This window comes from Myxine glutinosa, chromosome 5 (assembly GCF_964187855.1).
Source record: "Myxine glutinosa chromosome 5, kmMyxGlut1.1, whole genome shotgun sequence".
Taxonomy (NCBI): Eukaryota; Metazoa; Chordata; class Myxini; order Myxiniformes; family Myxinidae; genus Myxine; species Myxine glutinosa.
Genome location: NC_136265.1, coordinates 129,141,293 through 129,165,095, shown reverse-complemented (window position 1 = coordinate 129,165,095; position 23,803 = coordinate 129,141,293). Strand labels below are relative to the sequence as shown.

At 48.3% G+C, this 23,803-nt stretch overlaps 2 protein-coding genes across 11 annotated transcripts in view; one reads left to right on the top strand and one right to left on the bottom strand.

The window, feature by feature from the left end:
• PRP4K (pre-mRNA processing factor kinase PRP4K) overlaps positions 1 to 15,471 on the bottom strand; it is a 45,384-nt gene extending 29,913 nt beyond the window's left edge. For all 7 annotated transcript variants that reach the window (XR_010984443.2, XR_010984444.2, XR_010984445.2 and 4 more), the window contains exons 1-6: positions 15,391 to 15,471; positions 7,745 to 8,279; positions 6,311 to 7,317; positions 5,790 to 6,038; positions 5,036 to 5,221; positions 1,725 to 1,806 (exon numbers count right to left, since the gene is read on the bottom strand). Coding sequence is in view for 1 of the 7 variants with exons in the window: in XM_068116277.2 (XP_067972378.2) it covers positions 1,725 to 1,806; positions 5,036 to 5,221; positions 5,790 to 6,038; positions 6,311 to 7,317; positions 7,745 to 8,279; positions 15,391 to 15,440 (2,109 nt within the window). In the remaining 6 variants the exon portion in view is untranslated. The remainder of the gene's footprint in view (positions 1 to 1,724; positions 1,807 to 5,035; positions 5,222 to 5,789; positions 6,039 to 6,310; positions 7,318 to 7,744; positions 8,280 to 15,390) is intronic.
• Positions 15,472 to 19,271: 3,800 nt separating this feature from the next.
• PXDC1 (PX domain containing 1) overlaps positions 19,272 to 23,803 on the top strand; it is a 29,862-nt gene continuing 25,330 nt past the window's right edge. Inside the window, exons 1-3 of one of the 4 annotated variants that reach the window (XM_068116267.2) lie at positions 19,272 to 19,481; positions 20,240 to 20,348; positions 23,197 to 23,602. In XM_068116267.2, coding sequence (XP_067972368.2) covers positions 23,269 to 23,602 — 334 coding nt within the window. In that variant the 5' untranslated portion in view covers positions 19,272 to 19,481; positions 20,240 to 20,348; positions 23,197 to 23,268. The remainder of the gene's footprint in view (positions 19,482 to 20,239; positions 20,349 to 23,196; positions 23,603 to 23,803) is intronic. The other 3 variants (XM_068116269.2, XM_078778691.1, XM_068116268.2) reach the window with 3 other exon arrangements.

The following is a 23,803-nucleotide window of genomic DNA, read 5'->3' as shown; positions in this document are numbered from 1 at the left end:
TGGTCGATCGAATCGAATTCGATGAATCGAATCGAATCGATCGAATTGGTCGATCGAAGCGATTGGTCGAATGGTCGAATTGGTCGAATGGAATTGGTCGATTGGTCGAATTGGTCGAATCGAATTGGTCGGAATTGGCAAATGTAAACATTGATTTTCAGATTTTCCATGTAATAACGTTTCCAAAAATGTATAGGTTTGCTAATCTACCATGATTTTGAACGAAAAAACATAGTGAACCTGACTAGTACAGAGCTGGTGTAAATGTGAGGTAGGTTATCTCCATTCATGCTCCATTGATTAATCTATCTTCTATCTATTATCTTCTATCTATTTATTATTTATATATATAAAAGAAAGCTTTTGTTTGTTTGTTTGTCTGCGCAAGCTAATCTCTTGAATGGTTAAAGATAGGAAGAAACCTCCAATACAAACTAGAGGTTCCAGGGAACCAGAACTCAACTGGTCTATATCAATATGGTTAGAATATGCATAATAGAACCACAAACTATATAGTTTATATGTGCGTTTATATGTTTATATGTGCGTTTATTTGTGTGTTTTCAAATATCTTTAAGTGGAAAAAGGCACAAGTTTCATCAAATTTGATCAGCATTTGTGACTTTTAGAGCTTGGACATCGTCCAAACTGATGTTTATGGGTCAAGTCATGTCATAGGTCACGACGGTCATTTTTCGGACATCGTCAAAACCCGTAATATATGTGTTGAGGTTTGTTACATACTGTCTACACACCAAGTTTCAGCCTTCTAGCTACATTAGGAAGTACCAGATTGACAAAAATTGATTTTTCAATATGGCTGCCCTGCCACGCCCATTTTTGGCAATGCAATGCCCAAATGCAATCCCAAACTAGTTTATGTCTTAAAGATGCTGCATAACAAGTTTCATCAATAATTGTGACTTTTAGAGCGTAGACGTCGAATTGTTTACAGACGACAGACAGACAGACAGACACAGACAGATGACGGACACTGGGTGTCGACAAAAACTCAGCTGGACATAGTCAAGTTGAGTTAAAAATGTCGGGACGGGCCCCGGGAAGGTTTTAGGCGAGGTGGCGAGGCCGGTCGAGGCCCACCCACCTCGGCCGGGCTGGGCCCATTTCGCAATTAAAAGGTGAGCTGAATTATAGTAGTCAATCTTCTAAGGCCGCAAGTAAAAGCTGAATTATATTAGTGAATGCATTCAAAAATAACCAAAAATGTCGGGACGGGCCCCGGGAAAGTAATAGGCAAGGTGGCGAGGCCGGTGGAGGCCGCCTCGGCCGGGCTGGGCCAATTTCGCAATGAAAAGCTGAGCTGAATTATAGTAGTCAATCTTCTACGGCCGCGAGTAAAAGCTGAATTATAGTAGTAAATTCATTCAAAAAGAACCCGAGCAACGCTGGGTGCTTTGGGCTATTACTTTATAAAACTTCAAACATAATGACAGGTACCCAGGAGTGGGGCTGGAGAGGGGGGGGGGGGGTTGATGGGAAGGGGGAATGTGGCAAAAAGTTACAATCGGCTGAGTTCAAGCTACGAAAAGTTAATGGGGAGGGAGGATGGGAGCAGATCATATACTCATCTGCAAGCTATCCAACGTTCTCTTCAGTCTCAATTGACAAATGGACTATGCACCTGGAATTACATGGACCCCTGAGAAGTTATCCACCTTGTCACTGTGTGCAAACCATGCCAGGAATGTAGCAATGTTGATTACCTGTACAATCGCCATCCTCTGCTTCCTGCGCTGCTCAATCACGTAATCGTCATCCTCCTCCTCCACATCCACGTCTTCGACGCTAAACACGGAAAGAAATCACCTGATCGGACTCAGCTCACAGAGGATCACAAAATGTGAAGATGTTTTCCCATTAGTCCATGAGCTAGCCAAGAGTTGACTCCCAGAAAGGGAAACTAAAAAAAAAACAAAAAAAACACCTTTAGAGGCCATTTTTCCCCGCAAGCGGGGGTTGGCCTTTTTCGGGAACCGTGGTTGTTGTTGTTTTTTGGTCCCCTTTTTGAAGCAATGTTTTACGGCCGGATGCCCTTCCTGACGCCAACCCTTTTTGCCGCCTTTAGCGACAAACAGGGAATTACCAGTGAACTGGTACTCAATTAGCCGACCTCGGAAGGATGACAGGCTGAGTCAACCCCCCTGGCGTTAATTCAGCGATCGACCGGGATTCGAACCCAGGATCCTGGGATCCTAAGCCGGCACCCTAGCCGCTAGCCCAACACTAGAAAGGGAAACTAAAAGCCACTATATTTACCAGTTAGGTTGAATGATGTCTGTGGTAAATAAAAAAACGTGATGGACATCTCGAAAGAGTAGCTAAACACCCTTTTGGCGGCCATCTTGGAAAATGTCGGCCACAATTGATCATATTTCTGAAAATTGACTATAACTTTGCAATGGCTGATCTGAGGCATATACAACCCTTAACAAGATATGTATGTTCAGTATAAAATTTGGCACATGCCAGTACAACCTTTGTAAATATTGGTCCATTGGATTCCAAAATAATTGAGAAAATAGGTCAGAATTTCGATCTTTCTCGCACAAAATTTTCTACACCTGGCAGCATGCTTACCAGAATATTTATGATATTTAACTTATTTAACATGGAATGTTAACATGAATAAGGAATATTGAACATGCAGATATAAGGCAAGTACGAGCTTTAATGCTATTCGTCACGTTTCAGATAATTACTCGCATACTGATGGAGGTGTCCTTTCAATCGTCATCACTGTCTGACGAGTTCTGCTGGTCATGCTCTGGCTCCTCGTTGCATGATGACATAGAGGGGGACTGGTCCCCTCCATCTTTCTTGCATCCGAGGCGCGATTCCTTGGTGTTTTGCCACAGACAAATCCAACTGTGCAAGACATCTTCTTGTCTATTACGCCCAGATGTCATGGCTGCACGAGACCTGTCCAGGATTGCATGACCACTTTCTCAATGGTAGATTCTCTGTTCAGTGGAGGAATGGAAATCCATTCGATAGAACTGCTGTGGACCAGATCACTGAAGAGACTGTAAACAAAGACACACAGACTGCGGGAGACCCCACAAATGGAGATAACAAGCGTTACGCCTAGGTCCCCCGTCGGTGAAGTGATGCGAGTTGACAAAGTGGAAGACGCAGAAAACATGCTATGATATGATATTTCGCTCACAAGGTTCAGACATACATGGAGGCGGCCATCTTGGATTTTGACGTGGCCACCCAATTTTCAATAGCGTTCTTCCGTATGCCGAGATACACCCACACACCAGATTAGAAGCTGGTACCTCGCTTATTTTTCAAGATATTCCACTCACAAGGTTCAGACATACATGGCGGCGGCCATCTTGGATTTTGACATGGTGACCCAATTTTAAACAGCGTTCTTCCTTGTGCCTAGATACACCCACACACCAAATTAGAAGTTGGTACTTCGCTTATTTTTCAAGATATTCATCTCACAAGGTTCAGACATACATGGCGGCGGCCATCTTGGATTTTGACGTGGCGACCCAATTTTCAATAGCGTTCTTCCTTATGCCTAGATACACCCACACACCAGATTAGAAGTTGGTACTTCGCTTATTTTTCAAGATATTCATCTCACAAGGTTAAGACATACATGGCATCAGACATACATGGCGGCGGCCATCTTGGATTTTGACGTGGGTTGCACCCACACACCAAATTCGAATGCGGTCCTTCGCTTACGCACGCACGCCCGCACGCAAACACGCACGCACCGACACAGGGGAAAGCCATAGTCCCCCTTTCGCTACGCTGTGCGACGGGGGACAACAACAAAACAGGAGGGCCCCGTGGTTTCAGTCTCAAACCAAGCACATATACTAACTCACAGGTGAACATCCGGCAGGAGCACTGAGGCAACTATTGTAGTCGTAGATTTCTAACCAGGGTCCAAGGGTCATCAGGCATAAAGACCTTGAGAAGACTCGCATAAAAAGGGATGAGTTCGATCTTTTGGATACCAATTGTATGGGTGTCGCACCTTTTGGAAAATAACCATCTGATCTAGTGAGCATTTCCACGGGGGCAGTAGCATCCCCAGAGGTATACAATGACCTGTTGGCAGAACGTCAAAAGGGAGAAGACGCGTACACAAACTTCCAAGTGCAACGGCTGCAGAAGGGTGAATGTTTCCATGACCCAATCAAGAAGCTAAAGGTGAAAATCGTCAATACAATGAAGAGTAAATCAGGCAAAGGAACAACAAAGGAAATTGTCCTGAAAGTTTACTGATGGTTGTTTGGGAACATGGGTTCTAATTGCTAAAAGGCAGAAAATTGGAAATGCGTGATGTCCCTCCAGTCTCATCCTCTTGACCCATTACCCCGAGCATTAGCAAACGGTGATGGCACCATAAAGAAAACAAATAACGCTATTTTGTCAAAAACACCTTGAGAGCAAAGTCTCGCGAGCAGAGGATGTCCCTCATCCATGTGCTGAACTAATCGATGCCATGGCCCATGGGTCTCGTGCATAAACTGCTTGGTGAGAATCGAACATCCAGTAAACTCTCTGATCACGTGCTCTCACGAATGCACCGAGCTGCTATCCTTCAGGCAAACCGGGGTATTACTGCATAGTAATACCTCTCAAAGCAGCAATAATAATAATAATAATAATAATTACGTGGTATAAAAGAGCATTTTTTCGTGCGTTTCACTTTGTACGCTTGTATGTCTGAACATTCTAGAATCAAAAACAGCTTGGCCGATCTCCATCAAATTTTTCATACATGCTCAGGATACCCAGTGTCAGGGGGTCCTGGGCATTAAATACCCCACCCTCCCCATGAGTATAGGGGAGACGACATACAGTTTTCACTTGTGCATGTGGAATAGTGCATGTGATTTAACCCACGTATCACTGCCTGAGGGAGGAGGTACTTACACCTTATTTTGCTTCTAGAGGGAGCGGATATTACCAAACGAGCCACAAGTACACAGTGGTATGCATTCTGTCTCCGTGCGTTAAAACTCTTCATAAAAAGCCGTACTTCTCATCAGACGTATCCCGCTCCACCTTCATGCCTTCGGACAAACTCCCTTTGAATCTATCTCCTTCCTCACGCATATGGCCATCACGCCGCCGGTGCCTCGAGTGCGGTGAATGGCGCTCTCTGTCACGGTCACGTGAGCCACTCCTCCAAGGGCGCTCACGAGCGTGACGTCGGTCAAAGGATCTGCTCCACACAATGGGAACAACCGACGACAAAGTTACAAGCAAGAAGGCACTGGCAAAATTCGAGTTCCCTTACAAGGAACTTGATGCAGGTGGAGGCCATTAGACCCATCAAGCTTGCACAATGGTCGCCAACCTACAGTTGCTTGTTTATGCTATGCTAACGGTCTTTATAAATGCTAGGAGCATCAAGCAAGGAGGCAGCACGTACCACATTAAAGACATTTGTATGACCCAGTTGAGGTCACATTCGAACCGCCGGCCTCCTGGACTCAGCGGAAGCGCTAACTATTAAACCACCAAGTCTGGTAAAGCATTGGTTTTGGAATCATTGAAAAAGTGGAACGATTCCAAAAGTTGTTGCCAAAACTCACGCATCTGGAATGGAAGCTTACACTTTCAATGTGTAAGGACCATCAAAGTGATGCAATTTGAATCCTTTATCTCAGTGTCATTCATCGTGCTGAAAAAGCATGCAAATCGAACAATTTTATGCACCCCAACCCCTCCCACCAATTAAAAAAACCCTGAAAAAACCCCAAAAAAATCAATGCGTATCAACAAAGCACCTGCGTCGAGGTGAGCGGTGCCGCAGAGGAGAACGGGATCGGTGGTCAATTGGTGATCGGGAACGGCGGCGGAAAGGTTGGAGGTGTGAAGGAGGGCTTGCGTGATGATGACCTTGTTCATCAGATCGGTCTTTGGATCGTAACATCCAATCGGACCTCTCTCTCATGTGTTCGGCCGAGCCATGATGTGAGCGCGATCGATGGCGAGATCGCTCATAACGGTGCGACATCCCATCTCGAGATTTTGGCCTAGGCAGATAAAGTGATGGAGGAATGGGAAGGGATGAAATGATGATCAAGAAAGGATGAATAGTGTTAGAGCAAACATGTAAATGATTCATGTCGTTCAGAAGGAGTGTGATGTTTCATCACATGTGTGCTGTACTAAACAATAAAATGAGGCATCGATGCAAAAATGGCAAAGGTTTTGAGCATATCTTGTGTATAGGAGACCAGAACCAAGGCCGCAAACATGCAGATAATCAGGAATATCAGCACTCAGCCTTGACAAGTCCCATTACCTTGGGGAAATACTGCGTCTGCGTTCAAATTCCCTCTGCTTGCTATCTGTAGATGTCCTGCTGCTCCTGTAGTTGCTGGGCTGTCCACTTGGCGAACGAGCCTTCTCGAGGGCATCATCCCCCCGAGGTCGACTGTCAGAGTCACTGTGCCTGTGTCGATGGCGACCATCACTGCCACTCTGCCGCCGAGGAGACAAGTTCTCTTTTCCTGCACCTGGGGACATTTCTTCCTTTCTCCTTTTCTTCTTCTTTCTCCGTGACTCATCTTCGCCATCGTAAAAGCCTTCCACATATCTCTCTTCCTTCTTCAAACCTCGTGCGGTTTCCTCGCTACTCCAGCTCTTTTCTTTTGCCTCCAATTCACTGTGTCTCTTCCTCTCTTTTTCCTTTAGCCTTTCTTTCTCTTTTTGCCTCTCCTTCTCCTCTTTTTTTCTCTCCCTCTCCTTCTCCCTCTCTTTTTCCCTTTCCCTTTCCTTTTCCCTTTCTTTTTCCTTCTCCTCCCTCACCCTTTCCTTCTCACGCTCACACTCCCTTTCCCTTTCCTTTTCCCTCTCTTTTTCCTTCTTCTTTTCTTTCCCCCTTTCCTTCTTTTCTCTCTCCTTTTTGTCCTTTTCTTTTTTTTCATCAGACCAAAACTTCTCAGAAACATCACCATCATCATAATCCTCCTCCTTGGTAGAATGATGACGCACTCGACGGTCTCGTGACTTTGACCTTCGCCCTTTTTCATCACGACCACCATACCGCCCACCAAATGATCCGCTTCTATGTCGCAATTTCTCCCGGGAAATATTGTGGCAATCTTCTGTGGGTGATTCGACCGGTGCCCGATTCTCCGTCCTAATTTCCATCAAGTCAATTGTTGGGGCAACCACAGTGAGTTGTTTGGAGACCATCACTGACGGCTCATGGTTTTGGATGGCTGCAGGTCTGTCACTGCCACCATTGGCAGAAGGCACCGTACGTTCACTGATCTCACCTTCCTCTTCTGATCCAGAAACGTAACCCTGTAAACATGCATTGACAAAGGAAGTTTTCAATTGCTTCAGATTATCTCGACAATACATCCTTATAATGTTGACTTAGTAAAAATGTAGAACAAAGTCCAACCAAAGCTATTAAGAATCCTAATGTCAAAGACTAGACTCAGAATATAAATCCATAGTAATTAAAGTGTGTGTGTGTGTGTGTGTGTGTGTGTGTGTGTGTATGTGTGTATGTGTGTGTGTGTATGTGTGTGTGTGTGTGTGTGTGTGTGTGTGTGTGTGCGCGCGCGCTCTCTCTCCCCCACCTCTCTGTCTCATTGCCATCATGAAGCAACTGTGTTGCCCAGCAACGCCAGGTACCTTTGCTAGTAAATAAATATGATTATTCACTCCTACTCAGAAATCAAACAGTAGTCCAATAAAGGTACTGGCTACTCATGGCACTCACCTGTAAGATAAGACCCATTCCTGAGCGAACCTTCCCTTGTCCTTGCATTTCACCATCCAGCTCTGCTTTGATCAAAGCTCTCTGCTTCTCCAGATCTTCAAGCACAGTGTCATCCTCAGCACGCTTCCCCTTGGTCGAGTCGACATCACCCACACAAGGACCAGCGAGAGCAGAAACTCTACTCGAAGGCACCTCGGTCGGACCCACATTTTGCGCTTTGTCCCAGCTCTGCACAGGATCCGCCTCCACAGAGTTCACAGGAGGTTTGTCTTGCACCCGCTCTGGCTCTTCTTGTGGGTGTACCTTACGTCGATGCTTCTTGCGTTTGTGCCGATGCTTCTTTTTCTTCTCCTCGTTCTCTTCTGCACCAATGGCGTGGCTATGCTTTTTGTGCTTTGCCTTGTGATGGCGGTGGTGGTGGTGATGTTTGCGCTTCTTTTTCTTACTGTGACGTAACGTGGCTTGATCACCATCTGAACCATCGCTGCAATGTTCGCTCATGCTCTGCCCAGAGATGGTTCCAATCTTGGAGACGCTGGTAAAAGCAAACAAACAAATAAATCATGAAAAGCTAAAGAGTAAACTTTGTATACAACAACACACCAACAACAGGCATTTTAAGGCCATTTTCCCTGTTAGAGCGGGGGTTAGACTTGCGGGCCCCATGACAATAAACCTTTTATGAAAATGTAAACAAGTAAACCTTGTATGAAAATGTAAAACTTATCAGGTACCTTAAGCCTTCAAATAGAGAGAAAGATTTTAAAATATCAAACATGTACCATCATCCTTCAAGGATTTTGGTTCAGGCTCGGATGCAGATCAGGCCTTTCAGTGGGCTAACAAAAAGGAAACTGAGGCCTGGTAGAGATATGCGCGCTACCGAGAGCCATTCTAGGATGTATGTATTCTTGTTTACTTGCGCTGTATATATATAATTTGAGAATTATTTCTTTTTGTGATGGTCTGTGGGTTTATTTGTTTGTGTTTTACACGGTGATCATACTAAAATAAGCCCTTTGTGTCTGTCTGTCTGATGAATTTTTTACCGCGATACATTCCGTCGTTACTTATGCAATCTCAACCAAACTTGACAGGATGACGAAGGGTTACACAATGATGGTTGTAGCGCATTCATTTGCCCCCCTCCCAATGGGGGTTTTCTCCCCCCCCCCCCCCCCGAGCGAGTTTGCCCACCATTGCCGTCAATGGGGTTACACGTTGAGGTGTATATAAATGTTAAATTAGCTTTACTCCTCAGTCACATTTGCTCTACGGCTAGGATACGGCGGCCGTACCCCCCCTAACTTGACAGAAACGTGCGGCGGCCACAGAGTTTCTGAGGTGGCCTCAGGGTGGCCCTAGGGCGTATGGCTATCTTTTACAGGCCGTAGGGGTCGCCGTGGAATTATAGCGCGGAGTTATAACTTTTTTCATTTCGAGGTTGGCCGTAGCAATTCGACAAGCCGTAGCCATGACAACTGTAAGTGCTGTTATACATATGAAAAATAACTGGTATATATACCCACTCGTTACCATCCGTCTGGCCGCACGTTCACCTTAGGGCCCCCCTGCGGTCGCCTTGTGGGCACCTTGAGGCTACCTTGCGTCTGCCTTGAAAATTCTATGGCCGCCGCAGGGACGCCCTAAGGTCACCGTGCGACATCAAATCAAAGACCGTATACGGCACCCCCACGTTTTCGGTCTCCACAATTTCTAAATACCCCGTGCAGCTACCCGAAAAATAAAAACATATGTGACTGCTACATTGTGTGACCGTGGAAATACTGCGGCCGCCCTATAATTGCTAGTGGCCGTAGATTTTTTAGACCCTACGGCCGCCGAGCCAAATGTGACTGAAGCATTATCGTGGCGTATTTCCAAAGAAAATTTATCGTGCCGTTTTTCCAAAGACGCTTTTAATAACAAAATTAATGATAATCGCATATTGTTAATGTTATTACAAAACAATATTAATACTAATAATGTCCCACTTCCCCAAGGCGTTTTTTTCTGCAGGGATAACGTCTATAAATAGCTTATCTATCTTCTATCTATAATTCCAGTAATCTCTGTCTGTCTGTCTGTACGTCTGTACGTTTGTCTGTGACCGCTGTTTCTCGACAACCACGGGTCCGATATACTTTTAACTTGCCAGGTATATTGCTGGGGACCCGAGGATGTGCCTTTTCAAGGTTTCATATTAATCGGACAATTACTTACCGAGCTATGTCCAAAAAACGATTCAACCAATCAGAGAGCAGCGAACGATCGCGTGTGCCGAACGTGGCGGGCACACTCTGCCTCGGATGGCACATTTGAGAGCGTATTCATTTATTTCACGTTTGCAAACTATGTTGGCGTTAAACTATGTTTTACAACTAATAAAAACGAATTTGCGATTCATTCGCTTTCCTGCGCGTTTGTGCACGCGATGGCGATTTCTTTACCAAACTCCGGAAGCCGTTCGCTTTGGACCAAACCATTGCATGTAAATAGAGGGGGGGGATTGTCACCACTCGCAAGCCGTTCGCTTTGGACCAAACCATTTCATGTAAATAGAGGGGGGGGGATATAATTTTAGATATAGATATAGTACGGGCATGCCCTAGTAGTTATAATGGCGTTTCTGTGGGACAGGAAGTAACAGCTTCTACAGGAAGTAAAAATATTATACACCACAAACACGTATGATTAGCTTTTTTAAACAGTCGCTAATGCTGTTTAATAACACTAAATGAAGAAATTTGGAGGATTCCTGACATCCGTGAAGTAAGGTTTACTTACAGAACTGAGCCGAGATCTACTGTACTCTATATAACGCACAAATGTTGGGTTAATAACATGGACCTTTCTGCCGCTACCGTGGCATTTTTCGTAGCGAACTTTTGAAACTCGCTCCTGCTGTTTCATACGAAACTGAAAGGGAGGAAGACCGGGGTGTGCTCATTTACCAAGCAGCTAGCTTGCGCTGGCCAAGCCAGCCGTTTGGTTTTGAATGGAGTGCTTGCTCAAATGCTTAAACCACTTGGCGATCTCTCCACAAGAAACTTGGTAAATGAACACACCCAATGTTCTTGAGACCCGACCATACATCGGCTGTAATCTATATACCCCAAAGAGGAATGACCCTTCCTGCCCCTCCCGGAGTGAGCGGGTGTACTAGTATATTAAATGTGTGTTTCAAATCAACCTTTTCCTACAATAAAGAAATTGTCTGCTCCGAGCTGGTTCGTGTCATCTCTCTTATTCTTCTTCCCAGAAACACTGCGCCACAAGTGATTCAAGCGCATGCGTGTTGTTTTGAGTGGATTTTTCACATACGTTATGGATTCAGAGGGGGTGGTGGGGTGGGGGGGGGGGGGAAGGATATGTGAATAAAGGTTTGGAAAAAGTCCTGATACAAACTTTAAGCTATTTAAGCTGATGGTTATAAGAAGATGCTGAATAAATGAATAACTGTGTTACTGCAGAAAACGGTGTGCAATGTTCATTGATGGCGGATGCAGGAAAGGTCATTATGGAATACGGTCTTACGAGAAAAAGCATTCAGTGGGCCCAAGTGTTGGAATGGAAAGTTTCAACATATCGAGAAAAGTGTTGTTTTTGTTTTTTTTGCTTGTTTGCAAAGCCAAGGCTCATGGAAGAGCTAGAACACAGGACAGAACACAACAAAAAGAACAGCAGAAGGAGGGAAAACACCAACAGCTGGGCCGGGGGGAGAAAATAGACAGAGACAGACAAACAAGGAATGCGGGTAACGATATGGGGTAGAGGAGAACGCATGGGGTGGACAAGGTGGATACAAACGCAACTAGAACAGCATTCGGTAGGGCACACACCTTCACCAGGCTGATCAGTGTAAGTTTTGTAGTTTCCGTTTGTTTGAATAGCATCAGAACAAGAATTTAACACGTCCTCGTTATTACGTACAGAGACTAGTTGTGCAGTTTCACAGCCTCGAGTGCTACACGCTTAAATCCATATAATGACATCTCGCTTATTGCTCGGCTTCAACCTGGTGTTGCATCCCGAATGGTATCGCCTGGCCTTGTAGTTGTGGGACTGAATCATTGATCCTGTATCACAGCACGAGTCATACATCCGTGTGTGCGTGTTGGTTTTTCGAGTGTCAGGCTATTTATAGGAGTGCTTACAAGGTGTTGGGCTAGTGTTGGGCTAGCGGGTGTTGGGCTAGCGGCTAGGGTGCCAGCTTAGGATCCAAGGATCCTGGGTTCGAATCCCGATCGATCGCTGAATTAACGCCGGGGGGTTGACTCAGCCTGTCATCCTTCCGAGGTCGGCAAATTGAGTACCAGTTCACTGGTAATTCCCTGTGTGTCATAAAAAGGCGACAAACAGGGTTGGCGTCAGGAAGGGCATCCGGCCGTAAAACATTGCTTCAAAAAGGGGACCAAAAAACAACAACAACCACGGTCCCCGAAAAAGGCCAACCCCCGCTTGCGGGGAAAAATGGCCTTTAAAGGTTTTTTTTTTTGGTTTTTTTTACAAGGGGTGTGAGATAGTTAAAATGAGCCAAATGTCATTTTTACGCACATAGGCGTTGAGGCTCGTACAAGAGCAGAATAACACGAAGACAATTAAAGCGTCAGCACACAAAATCGGGTGAAGGGCCCACTGCTCCGCCACAATGGAGAAATAATTCAAATAATAAGACCAGTGAGAAATCCAAAATATATCAAAATAAAATGTTGGAATTTGTTATTTATTTATTTATTTTTGGCAATGCTTTTTTGTACAGTTTTCATTACACTAGAACACAGATCGATTCCATATTGAGCTGCGACTTGTAATACACCCTGTAGCAGCGGCACTACAACATCCACATTTACATAGAGAATTTGCATGCCCTCTATCCCATCCCTTCATCCCCTCCCATGACTTAATTATTTTTAATGCCCAAGCATATGAGTTCACACCAATCTATCAAAAGGTACGCACACAACTCTGTTCCTCTTGTGTGCATTTTCCATTTTTTCATGGATAGTTTTCCATAGGGATGTTGTCGTTCGGTCGGCCAACCAAATATCGTTGGGTTGACAACATCCGAGGCTGGTCAGGGTGCAATATCATAACTTAAAGTGGCAGCGCTGGAGAGATGGGTTGTATCGAAAGGGGCAGTAGTGCTTCGGTGTTGTATAATTGGAGGAGGCGACCACGGGCTTATGCCTATGTCGAATGATGACGATTGGTCAGAGTTTTCATTTTTCAGGTCATCACATCTCGATTCTCAAAGAGATGAAATTATAAAATGGGTTGTAATACGATTAAAATTCTCAAAGAGATGTCGCGATTCTCAGAGATGAAATTATAAAATGGGTCATGATGTCCAGACATCTATCCACCCATCTGCCTGTCCACCCATCCGTCCGTCCGTTAACGTTTCGCTATTTTTTCTACCCCTCCCTTATCACCCAGCTGATCATTCTGAAACTTGACATGAATACAAGATAGTAGCCGCCTGCACAATCACCCGGGCTTCGATCTTTCAATTTCAGATCATGGACAATCCAAAGGGAATCTGGGGCGGAGGTGTCACACACCCAGGAGTTCCTCCAAAAATCAGCAGTGGTCTGAACTACAACCTCAAGAGATGACAGTCAGTCCACTCGGGGTTATATGTTTCAGGTTCACGCACAGATGGGTAGACCCTGTCCACAGTCATTCAGAACAACCTCCTGTGATAAGGGAAGGAAATAAGTGTCAACCGCAATGAGTTGACCAACAGCATGTGCAGACCAGACCAGGTGGTACAAACATTGCCCCCACCCTGGAGGTCGTTATTAAAGAGGTGAGACAGCTGCATTTTCTTTACAGACAATCCAATTGTGACATGGCAGTTCTCCAGAAACGAACGAGCCATACCGAGGCCGAGAATCAAATCCCCAATACCATTGCCTTCATCGGGATTTGATCCCAACACCTCTGCGATGCTAGTCCAAATACCTTAACAATGATCCACCACCGATACCTAATACTCGCTCTACATCATAATGCAGCAAACATGCGGTCATGTGGTTTCCTTCATTGGTAATAAGTGCAAAGATAAAAACATGAGCAAAACCTGTAACCACTGAAATGTGCTTCATTAATAACGAATATTATTAGTGCTAGTAAGGGATGTTATGACGTAGAGTTGATAGTATGACGTGTAGGATGACTTTGACAATTAATATGTAAGTATATCATTTTGTAACGACTGTTCAAGATACAGATCTCAAACTACAACGACACTCGGTAGAGAGTGCATACATCCGCCAGGCTGAACAGTTTATGTTTTTTTATCCACTGATAGGCCGGATCTGGATTCGTACTTGAACCAAAATCTAATCAGCTGGTTCTTGGCCCCTTACCAACCCATCCACCGAGTTTAGTCATAACTCGTCCATAACTTTTGAAAATATCATGTTATTTATCGCTTTTCGCCCGATCTCTCAATGGTGAAGAATCGCTTAAAAATTAAATAATTCTCGTATCCGAATCCATATTCAGATCTTCACCAAAGTCGAATCGATTCGTCCTTGTCAAACACCCAATCGATCCACCAAGTTTCATCCAAACTAGTCCATAACTTTTTGAGATATCCTGCTATATGCTGGTTTTAGTCCTATCACTCTATGGTGAAGAATCAATGAAGAATTAAATAATTCTCATATTCGAATCCATATTCAGATCTTCACCAAAATCGAATCGATTCGTCCTTGTCACACACCCATCGTCTCCACCAGGTTTCGTCCAAATTCGTCCATAACTTTTTGAGATATCCTGCTATATGTTGGTTTTAGTCCTATCACTCAATGGTGAAGAATCACTTAAAAATTAAATAATTCTCATATTCGAATCCATATTCAGATCTTCACCAAAATCGAATCGATTCGTCCTCGTCACACACCCATCGTCTCCACCAGGTTTCGTCCAAATTCGTCCATAACTTTTTGAGATAACTTGTCCACAGACAGACGCTGAAACATAACCTCCATCTACCTTCGGTAGTGGAGGTAACGAGACATTTTACCAACGTTACCTGTCTGTGCGAGACCTCGCAAACTAGTCAAGGCTGTAATGAAAGTTCGAGAACGGGGAGTCATTAACTATGGGGTTGCACAACACGTCACGAGTAAAGACAAAAAGATGCCATTTCAATACGAAATCAACGCAATGCGGTAACAGGTGACGACAGGTGACAGGTGACGACAGGTGACAGGTGACGACAGGTGACAGGTAACAGGTAACAGGTGACATCGCAAGGAGCACAAACACAGAGCGAGTCAAATCCAAGGAAACGAACGCTCGGGCGAGCACGAAATGGGAACGAGCAATTCTAACATGAACGATACTTCAAATTCAATGATGTTAGTTCGTTTAGAGAGAAATCCAAATCGCCATGTTATAGTAAATTTCCAATATCAACACGATACATAATTCAACGTTCGAGATGTAGGCCGCTAGGCCTTAGCCCGGCCTAGTCCGGCGTGCTAGGCCCGAATCGTTGGAGGAAACGAGGCCGAACGCGTCGATTTCACCTTCACCGACACCGACACCGACAAAATATTCAAATTTACAGACAGATTTACACGGACAGGAGCAACGAGAAACCTGCAATGAAACTTTGATTCAACACGAACCTTCCATTGCCGGCACCAACTGCAGCTTCGGCAATGACAATGTCCGCCATCTTGATGACGGTTGCACGCTGCTATCGCTCCGCCCACAAATCGACTGTTGTTGTTGTTGCTGTTGTTGTTGTTGTGGTATTGTGTTCTTGGTATTGTTATTGTGTATTGTTATACAGCACATGTTGTTATATTGTGTGTTGTATTGTGTTGTGCGTTATGTTGTTGCTTTGTAAAACGACGCAGAACAAGCCTATTGAATGGCAGTCAAAGCTTAAAAGACGAGAATTCATTGCCCAATATCCAAGCTGTAAACGGTGCACGAGGACACCCGAAGAGGACCTCTCCATGAGGATCTCTCCATGAGGACCTCGTCATGAGGACCTCTTCATGAGGAAATGCCCATGAGGACATTTCATGAGCACCTTTCCATTAGGACATGCCCATGAGAACGTCTCCATGAGGTGTACCTCTGCATGAGGACATTCCCATGAGGACCTCTCCATGAGTACCTCTTCATGATGACCTCTTCATGAGTACATTCCCGTGAGGCCCTCTCATGAGGACATGCCCATGAGGACATTTCATGAGCACCTTTCCATTAGGACATCCCCATGAGAACCTCTCCATGAGGTCTACCTCTGCATGAGGACATTCCCATGGGGACCTCTCCATGAGAACATGCCCATGAGGACCTCTTCTTGGGGACCTCTTCATGAGAACCTCTCCATGAGAACCTCTTCGTAAGGACCTCTCTATGAGGACCTATCCATGAGGACATCTCATGAGCACCTCTCCATGAGGCCCTCTTCATGAAGACCTCTTCATGCAAACCTCTTCATGAGGACCTTTCTTTGACGACCTCTCCATGAAGGCTTCTCTATGAGGACCTCTTCCTGAGGACCTCTCTATGAGGACCTATCCATGAGGACATGCACATGAGGACATCTCATGAGCACCTCTCCATGAGGACCTCTTCATGAAGACCTCTCCATGAGAACATTCCCATACGGATCTTTCCATGAAGCCATCTCTATGATGACCTCTCCCTCCATTAGGCCATCTCTATGACGACCTCTTCATGAGAACCAATCTATGAGAACCCTCAGCCTGGTGGTGGCTTAAGATCTTTGGGTCTTGAGTTTGATCCCCCGTCGTCCGTTGAAATAACACCAGGTGGGTTGACTCAACCTGTCATCCTTCCGAGGTCAGCAACATGAGCACCAGCTTACTGATAATGGGGCACTGCATCAACAGCGCAGCTGTGCTTCCATAAAATGATGCAACCAGCAGCCACAGGCTGCATACAAAACAATATTAACAAAATTTCTTTCAAAAATGACAATAATTATAAAGTGCATTTCCAAGACTGTGCCGCAGCACCTTGTCCACCGACCATGGACCGATAAGATTACTCCCGTCGGTAAGATGGGGTGCTCGCTCGTATACAACAGAGCGGTGTCTGTATGTTTGTCTGTCAACTACTCCGAGAGCCTTGGGCTGATCGACAGCAAATTTTGAAGGTATACATTGGGGGTCCATACTTCGATTTTCTGGGGAAAAAAAAAAAAAACTTAAGTGAAACTTTTTAATTTTATTTTTTGGGATTTCTCACTAGTCTTATTATTTGAATTATTTATCCATTATGGCGGACCAGTGGCCTAGAAGGGCTTACCCTTTAATACCATTCGGGATGCAAGACCTGGTCGAGGCCGGGCAACTAGTGTGACGTCATGATCTGTATTATAAACATGCAGCGTTCGAGGCTGTGAAACTTATCCAAGTTGTCGCTGTGACGTAATAACGAGGATGTGTTAAATTCCTGTTGTGACGCGATTCAAACAAACGTAACATTGATCCCCGTGTGTAGCTGGTAGAACCCAGAATGACCCACAAATACTGTCGTTGTTTCAAGCTGTACCAGGTGCGTTTGCACAACCAATAGGACAGTGATGCTCAACTTGATGCCATGGCAACCATTCGAGGTCTTAAAGATCATCGGAAAATCCTATGATGAAGCCGAGTGTATGGTCCACCATCAATCCCCTTCTGGTGAAACAACCTAAATCCAGGATGACTAGGCCGCCTCACCTCCTCTTATTCGTTCCTCTTTTTTCCCACCTGCGGAATCAACTTCCACATCCTCTTCAACCTAATTCGTTCCTCCAGGTCTTCAACACAGCTGTTCACCACCATGTCAGGTCGTCCCCAATCTTAAAGCATGATCTTATCCAACCCAATTAACCCCCTCCCCACCCCCCCATTCCCCCAAGCCCACCTCCTTCCAAATTTCCAGTTTTTCTTTCTTGAGAATTTGTAACTGCATCTATATTGTCCACTTCGTGTGTCCCCCGCTACTCCTCATCCCCCCTACTCCTCATTCCTTCCTAACCCCTCATTCCCCACTACTCCTCATATCCCCCCTACCCCTCATTTCCTCCAATTCCTCATTCCCTCTTACTCCTCATCCCTCACCTACCCCTCATCCCCCATTTCTCCCGACCCCTCATTCTCCCTTAATCCTCCCCCAATCCTCATTTCTCCCCTACCCCTCATCCCTCCAAACTCCCCATCCCTACTACTCCTCATCCCTGCTACTCCTCATCCCCCAAACCCCTCATGGGCCTCATGCCTCCCCTACTCCTCATCCTTCCTGCTCCTCATTCTCCCCTACTGCTCATCCCCCCAACCCCCATCCCTCACCCCCCCCCTACTTCTCATCCCTCCCAACCCCTCATCCCTGCTACTCCTCATTTCCCCCTACCCCTCATTCCGCTCCTTTCCCTCATCCCTCCCAACCCCACCTCCCATACTCCTCATCCTCACTACCCTACGCCTCATCCCCCCTACCCCTCATCCCCCTATCCTCTTCCCTCCAACCCCCCATCCCCGCTATTCCTCATCCCTCCCAATCCTCCACCCCTCATACTCCTCATCCCCCCACACTTCATCCCTCCCTATCCCCATTCCTCCCTACTCCTCATTCCCCCCATACTCCTCAATCCCCCAATACTCCTCAATCCCCCCTACTTCTCATTCCCCCCATACTCCTCATTGCCCCCATACTCCTCATTCCCCCCATACTCCTCATTCCCCCCATACTCCTCAATCCCCCCTACACCTCAATTCCTCCCGATCCCATTCCTCCCTACACCTCATTCCCCCCCTACCCCTCATCCCCTAGGCCTAATTCCTCCCCCCATCCGCTCACCCCACCAACTCCTCATCCCCCATATCCCTCATTCCTACCACATCCCTTGTTTGTTCAAGTGTCCCTCTATTTTGTTCCTCCTTCCTGCCGTTTGTGTTTTCCCTCCTCTATTCTGCTCCCCCTTTTGTTCTGTTACGTCCTGATCCATTCTATGTTCTAGCTCCTCCATGAGCCTCGACTTTGTACACAAAAACAAGACAAGATTAAACGGACACGCACGGGTTAAATGGGCATGGGGACGTGGCCGTGGCCAAAGGCGTTGGCCGGACATCCATTTACCCAGTGGTCTTTCCACAGCTGCCTTGACAGTGGTTGGGGTTGGGGTGGGGCCAGGGGGTGGGGGGGGGGGGGGGGGGGAAAGCGTGTAATATTTAACAAACCCCATCCCACACTCTACCTCCATGTCCATGCTAGCCCCACGTGCTTCCCCTCAATCTCCCATTCGAATCCCACGCTCCATCCCAGGCGCCTCCGCCCAAACTCCTTGGATTTTAACCGAAACGCCTCACACTTTCCACCATAAGCAAGAACTGCACCGGAGACCAGATAGACGTGAGAGGACAAGGGGCACTTAACAAATGAATCATTCAGGGACAAAGAGAATGATTGACAAACAAATGAGGAAAGGGAGGAGGATACAGGAACGACTGTCGAATGGAGAGGAAGTGGCGAAGGGAGCAGTGGGGGGGGATGAGATGAGGAAGGAGGAGCACAGGGGAAAGGAGGCAGGGAAGGGTGTGGAGGCCATTGCGAAACACGACGTGGAACAAACGGAAGGAAGGAAATCTTGAGAGCGTTGAAATGGTCGCGTCGTGTCCAAACTCTGAGGACAACGAGTCAACCCTGCAAACGGTCCAAAAGGTCTCCTCCTGCGATGTTTGAGGATGTTGCGGTAAGATTTCGATGAGTTAACGCTCACTGAGCGGCTACCATTGAGTAGAGTGAGCAGTGTGGTGTTTGTGGATTCACCTCTTGATAACTGCTTGGTGTAAGTGTGGAAGGACAGGTTTTGGGTCTCATCGGGTGCTGGTGACCATCGGGTCCTGGTGACCATCGGGTCCTGGTGACTATCGGGTCCTGGTGACCATCGGGTCCTGGTGACTATCGGGTCCTTGTGACCGTCGGGTCCTGGTGACTGTCGGGTCCTGGTGATCATCGAGTCCTGGTGACTATCGGGTCCTGGTGACCATCGGGTCCTGGTGACTATCGGGTCCCGGTGACCATCGGGTCCTGGTGACTATCAGGTCCTGGTGACCATCGGGTCCTGGTGACTATCGGGTCCTGGTGACCATCGGGTCCTGGTGACTATCGGGTCCTGGTGACCATCGGGTCCTGGTGACTATCGGGTCCTGGTGACCATCGGGTCCTGGTGACCATCGGGTCCTGGTGACTATCGGGTCCTGGTGACCATCGGGTCCTGGTGACTATCGGGTCCTGGTGACCATCGGGTCCTGGTGACCATCGGGTCCTGGTGACCATCGGGTCCTGGTGACCATCGGGTCCTGGTGACTATTGGGTCCTGGTGACTATCGGGTCCTGGTGACCATCGGGTCCTGGTGACCATCGGGTCCTGGTGATCATCGGGTCCTGGTGACCATCGGGTCCTGGTGACCATCCTAAGCAGACTTTGTGTGCTTCGCTTTGCCCCAGACCCATCGCGTTTGCTCCAAAAGCTTCACCTCTCAGCCAGCCAGTCACGGTATGACGTCATGGACAAGTTGAACTTCTGGAGAGATAAAGCCCGTTGAAGAACCCTTTGGTGTGTTTCAGCAACGGTCTTCACATCTATTCTGACATTCGTGCTCTTGAACCCTTCGACTCGCCATTCTTATCCATCAAATCTCTTCAAGAACCCCTCAAACTCACTTCTCATCACTTGTCCGAAGAAAGTCTTCCCTTTTAAACAAAGCGTCCACCTTGTACACCGCACATCCGGTACCACATCCTCATTCTATGTTTCACCTCGGATCCCTAAAAAGCTTTCATCTTCCCTTACTCCTCATCCGTCTCTTTGCTCTCCATCTAATCTAAATATCTATAAAGCTCAGTTGATCTTTTGCTCCACCAAATAACAGCGAAACGGAGTTGAGTAAAAGGGTGAAACTTCTACAGATGCTGTGATAAATAACTACCTCTGTCGGTTTGAATGTTTCAAAGAGAATAGACGTCTGGATCAATTTTTGAATTAAATTTAAATCCCGATTTATATATATATATATATATCAACGTGAGTTGTCTGTCTGTGTCCGCGTTATATTCAGAGATGGCTGAACGGATCTTCATCAAACTTTCAGAGGTTCATCAGTGAGTGCCTGGGAGTGTTTTAGGCAAACGAACAAAAAAATATATTGAAAACAAAAAAGTTCGTTTTTTTGGAGTTAAAAAAACCAAAGAAAACCCCATAGTGCTGAAGCCTTTTAAAATCAATGACAGTTATACACAAGTACACATTCGCATAAATAAATACAAAACAATTACCAGACATTTGAATACATATAAATCAAACAATTCCGGAAGTGTACGAATTTGGTAGTACGGCTTCTTCTTCCTGATCGGCATCACACTTAACTCAGAAACGTGAGCCACTCCCCTTCCTCTCCTGCCTCCCCCTCCCCTTCCCCCCTCCCCTCCCCCTGCCATTTCCCCCTCCCCTCCCCCATCCTTCCCCCTCCCCCTCCACTTCCCCCCTCCACCATCCTTCCCCCTCCCCCTCCACTTCCCCCCTCCACCCCCTACCCCTCCTCCCCCCACTCCCCTTCCTCTCCTGCCTCCCCCTCCCCTCCCCTTCCCCCTTCCCCTCCCCTCCCCTCCCCTTCCCCCTTCCCCTCCCCCCTCCCCTCCCCTCCCCTCCCCCTCCCCTCCCCTTCCCCCCTCCCCTCCCCTCCCCTTCCACCCTCCCCACCCCCATCCTTCCCCCTCCCCCTCCCCTTCCCCCCTCTGCCCCCTACCCCTCCTCTCCCCTTCCCCCCTTTCCCTCCTCCCCTCCTCCCCCTCCCCTTCCCCTCCTCCCCCTCCCCTTCCCCTCCTCCCCATCCCCTTCCCCCCTCCCCTTCTCCTCCGCTCCTATCCCCTCCCCCCCGTCCGCTCCTCTCGCCCCCCTCCCCTCCCCTTCCCCCCGTCCGCTCCTCTCGCCTCCCCTCCCCTCCCCTCCCCCTCCACCCCTCCCATCACCCTCCCCTCCCTCTCCCCCTGCCATTCCCCCCTCCCCTCCCCTCCCCCATCCTTCCCCCTCCCCCTTCACTTCCCCCCTCCACCCCCTACCCCTCCTCCCCCCATTCCCCCCTCCCCTTCCCCCCTTTCCCTCCTCTCCCTCCTCCCCTTCCCCTCCTCTCCCTCCTCCCCTTCCCCTCCTCCCTCCTCCCCTTCCCTCCTCCCCATCCCCTTCCCCCCTCCCCTTCTCCTCCGCTCCTCTCCCCTCCCCTCCCCCCCCGTCCGCTCCTCTCCCCTCCCCCCCGTCCGCTCCTCTCCCCTCCCCCCTCCCCTCCCCCCCTCCCCTCGCCTCCCCCCCCTCCCCTCGCCTCCCCCCCTCCCCTCGCCTCCCCCTCCACCCCTTCCCTCCCCCTCCACCCCTTCCCTCCCCCTCCACCCCTCCCCTCCCCCTCCACCCCTCCCCTCCCCCTCCACCCCTCCCTCCCCCTCCACCCCTCACCTCCCCTCCCCCTCCACCCCTCACCTCCCCCTCCACCCCTCACCTCCCCCTCCACCCCTCACCTCCCCCTCCCCCTCCACCCCTCCCCTCCCCTCCCCCTCCACCCCTCCCCTCCCCTCCCCCTCTCCCCTCCCCTCCCCCTCCACCCCTCCCCTCCCCTCCCCCTCCACCCCTCCCCTCCCCTCCCCCTCCACCCCTCCCCTCCCCCTCCACCCCTCCCCTCCCCTCCCCTCCCCCTCCACCCCTCCCTTCCTCCTCCACCCCTCCCTTCCCCCTCCACCCCTCCCTTCCCCCTCCCCTCACCCTCCACCCCTCCCCTCACCCTCCACCCCTCCCCTCCCCCTCCACCCCTCCCCTCCCCCTCCACCCCTCCCCTCCCCCTCCACCCCTTCCCTCCCCCTCCACCCCTTCCCTCCCCCTCCACCCCTCCCCTCCCCCTCCACCCCTCACCTCCCCTCCCCCTCCACCCCTCACCTCCCCCTCCACCCCTCACCTCCCCCTCCACCCCTCACCTCCCCCTCCACCCCTCACCTCCCCCTCCACCCCTCCCCCTCCACCCCTCCCTTCCCCCTCCACCCCTCCCTTCCCCCTCCACCCCTCCCTTCCCCCTCCACCCCTCCCCTCACCCTCCACCCCTCCCCTCACCCTCCACCCCTCCCCTCACCCTCCACCCCTCCCCTCACCCTCCACCCCTCCCCTCACCCTCCCCTCCCTCTCCCCCACCCAGCAAAGCCGGGTACTTCTGCTAGTGCTTTTGTAACCCTCACTGTCCACCGGGTTGTGATGTCATATTTCATTCTCTTCAACCACATTCTCTCCAGATTTCATTGGTTTTTCAATAATGTCCCAATTACTGTCCACTGGTCTATTAATTTGTACGTATTTCTCATTTTTACTGTATCAAAGTCATTTTAATCACGATGCATCATTTCCTTCCACTTGTGAATTCTGCCAACAGGTCCGACAATCCCAGATTCCTCATCTCCTTTGACTTGGTCTTCAAAATCCCACTCTTCAAAACTTCTGCATCATGGCTTCAGCTCTTTTCCAAGGGACATCGTTGCTCAACATGTTTGTCCATTCCTGTCGTATTGCTGCTGCCCGCCATTGTTGCCTGGCCTGTGATGATGCATTGCGTCCATCCCTGCGGCAATCACTCAGCCAATCACTTGCTGCTGCTCGACGAAGGACCTGTTGTGGACGAGGTGGTGCCGAGTTTGTGCTCTGTGCCACCTGGTCTGATCGGAATGAAGTGTCGCTACGCCGGAGCCTTCTAGACGTGGCAACGCTTTGCCGAGGCCTACTGCAGGCCTTTCCAGGAGCCGTGGAACGGAGCGCCCTTGCTGCCAGTGCTTTGGTCCCAGGTGAGTTCAATGAATAGTGGTTTTGTGGTGAAAGTTATGGGTGGTAATGGCGTGTTTATTTATGGATAGAGATAGAAGGCTTAAGAGCATATACCTTTATGCTATCCCGCCAGCATATTTTGTAGCCGATACCTGCTCCAACCAAAACTGCAAGCGATTAAAGGCAGGAAGTACACCTCTACTGTGAACTAATATCTCATG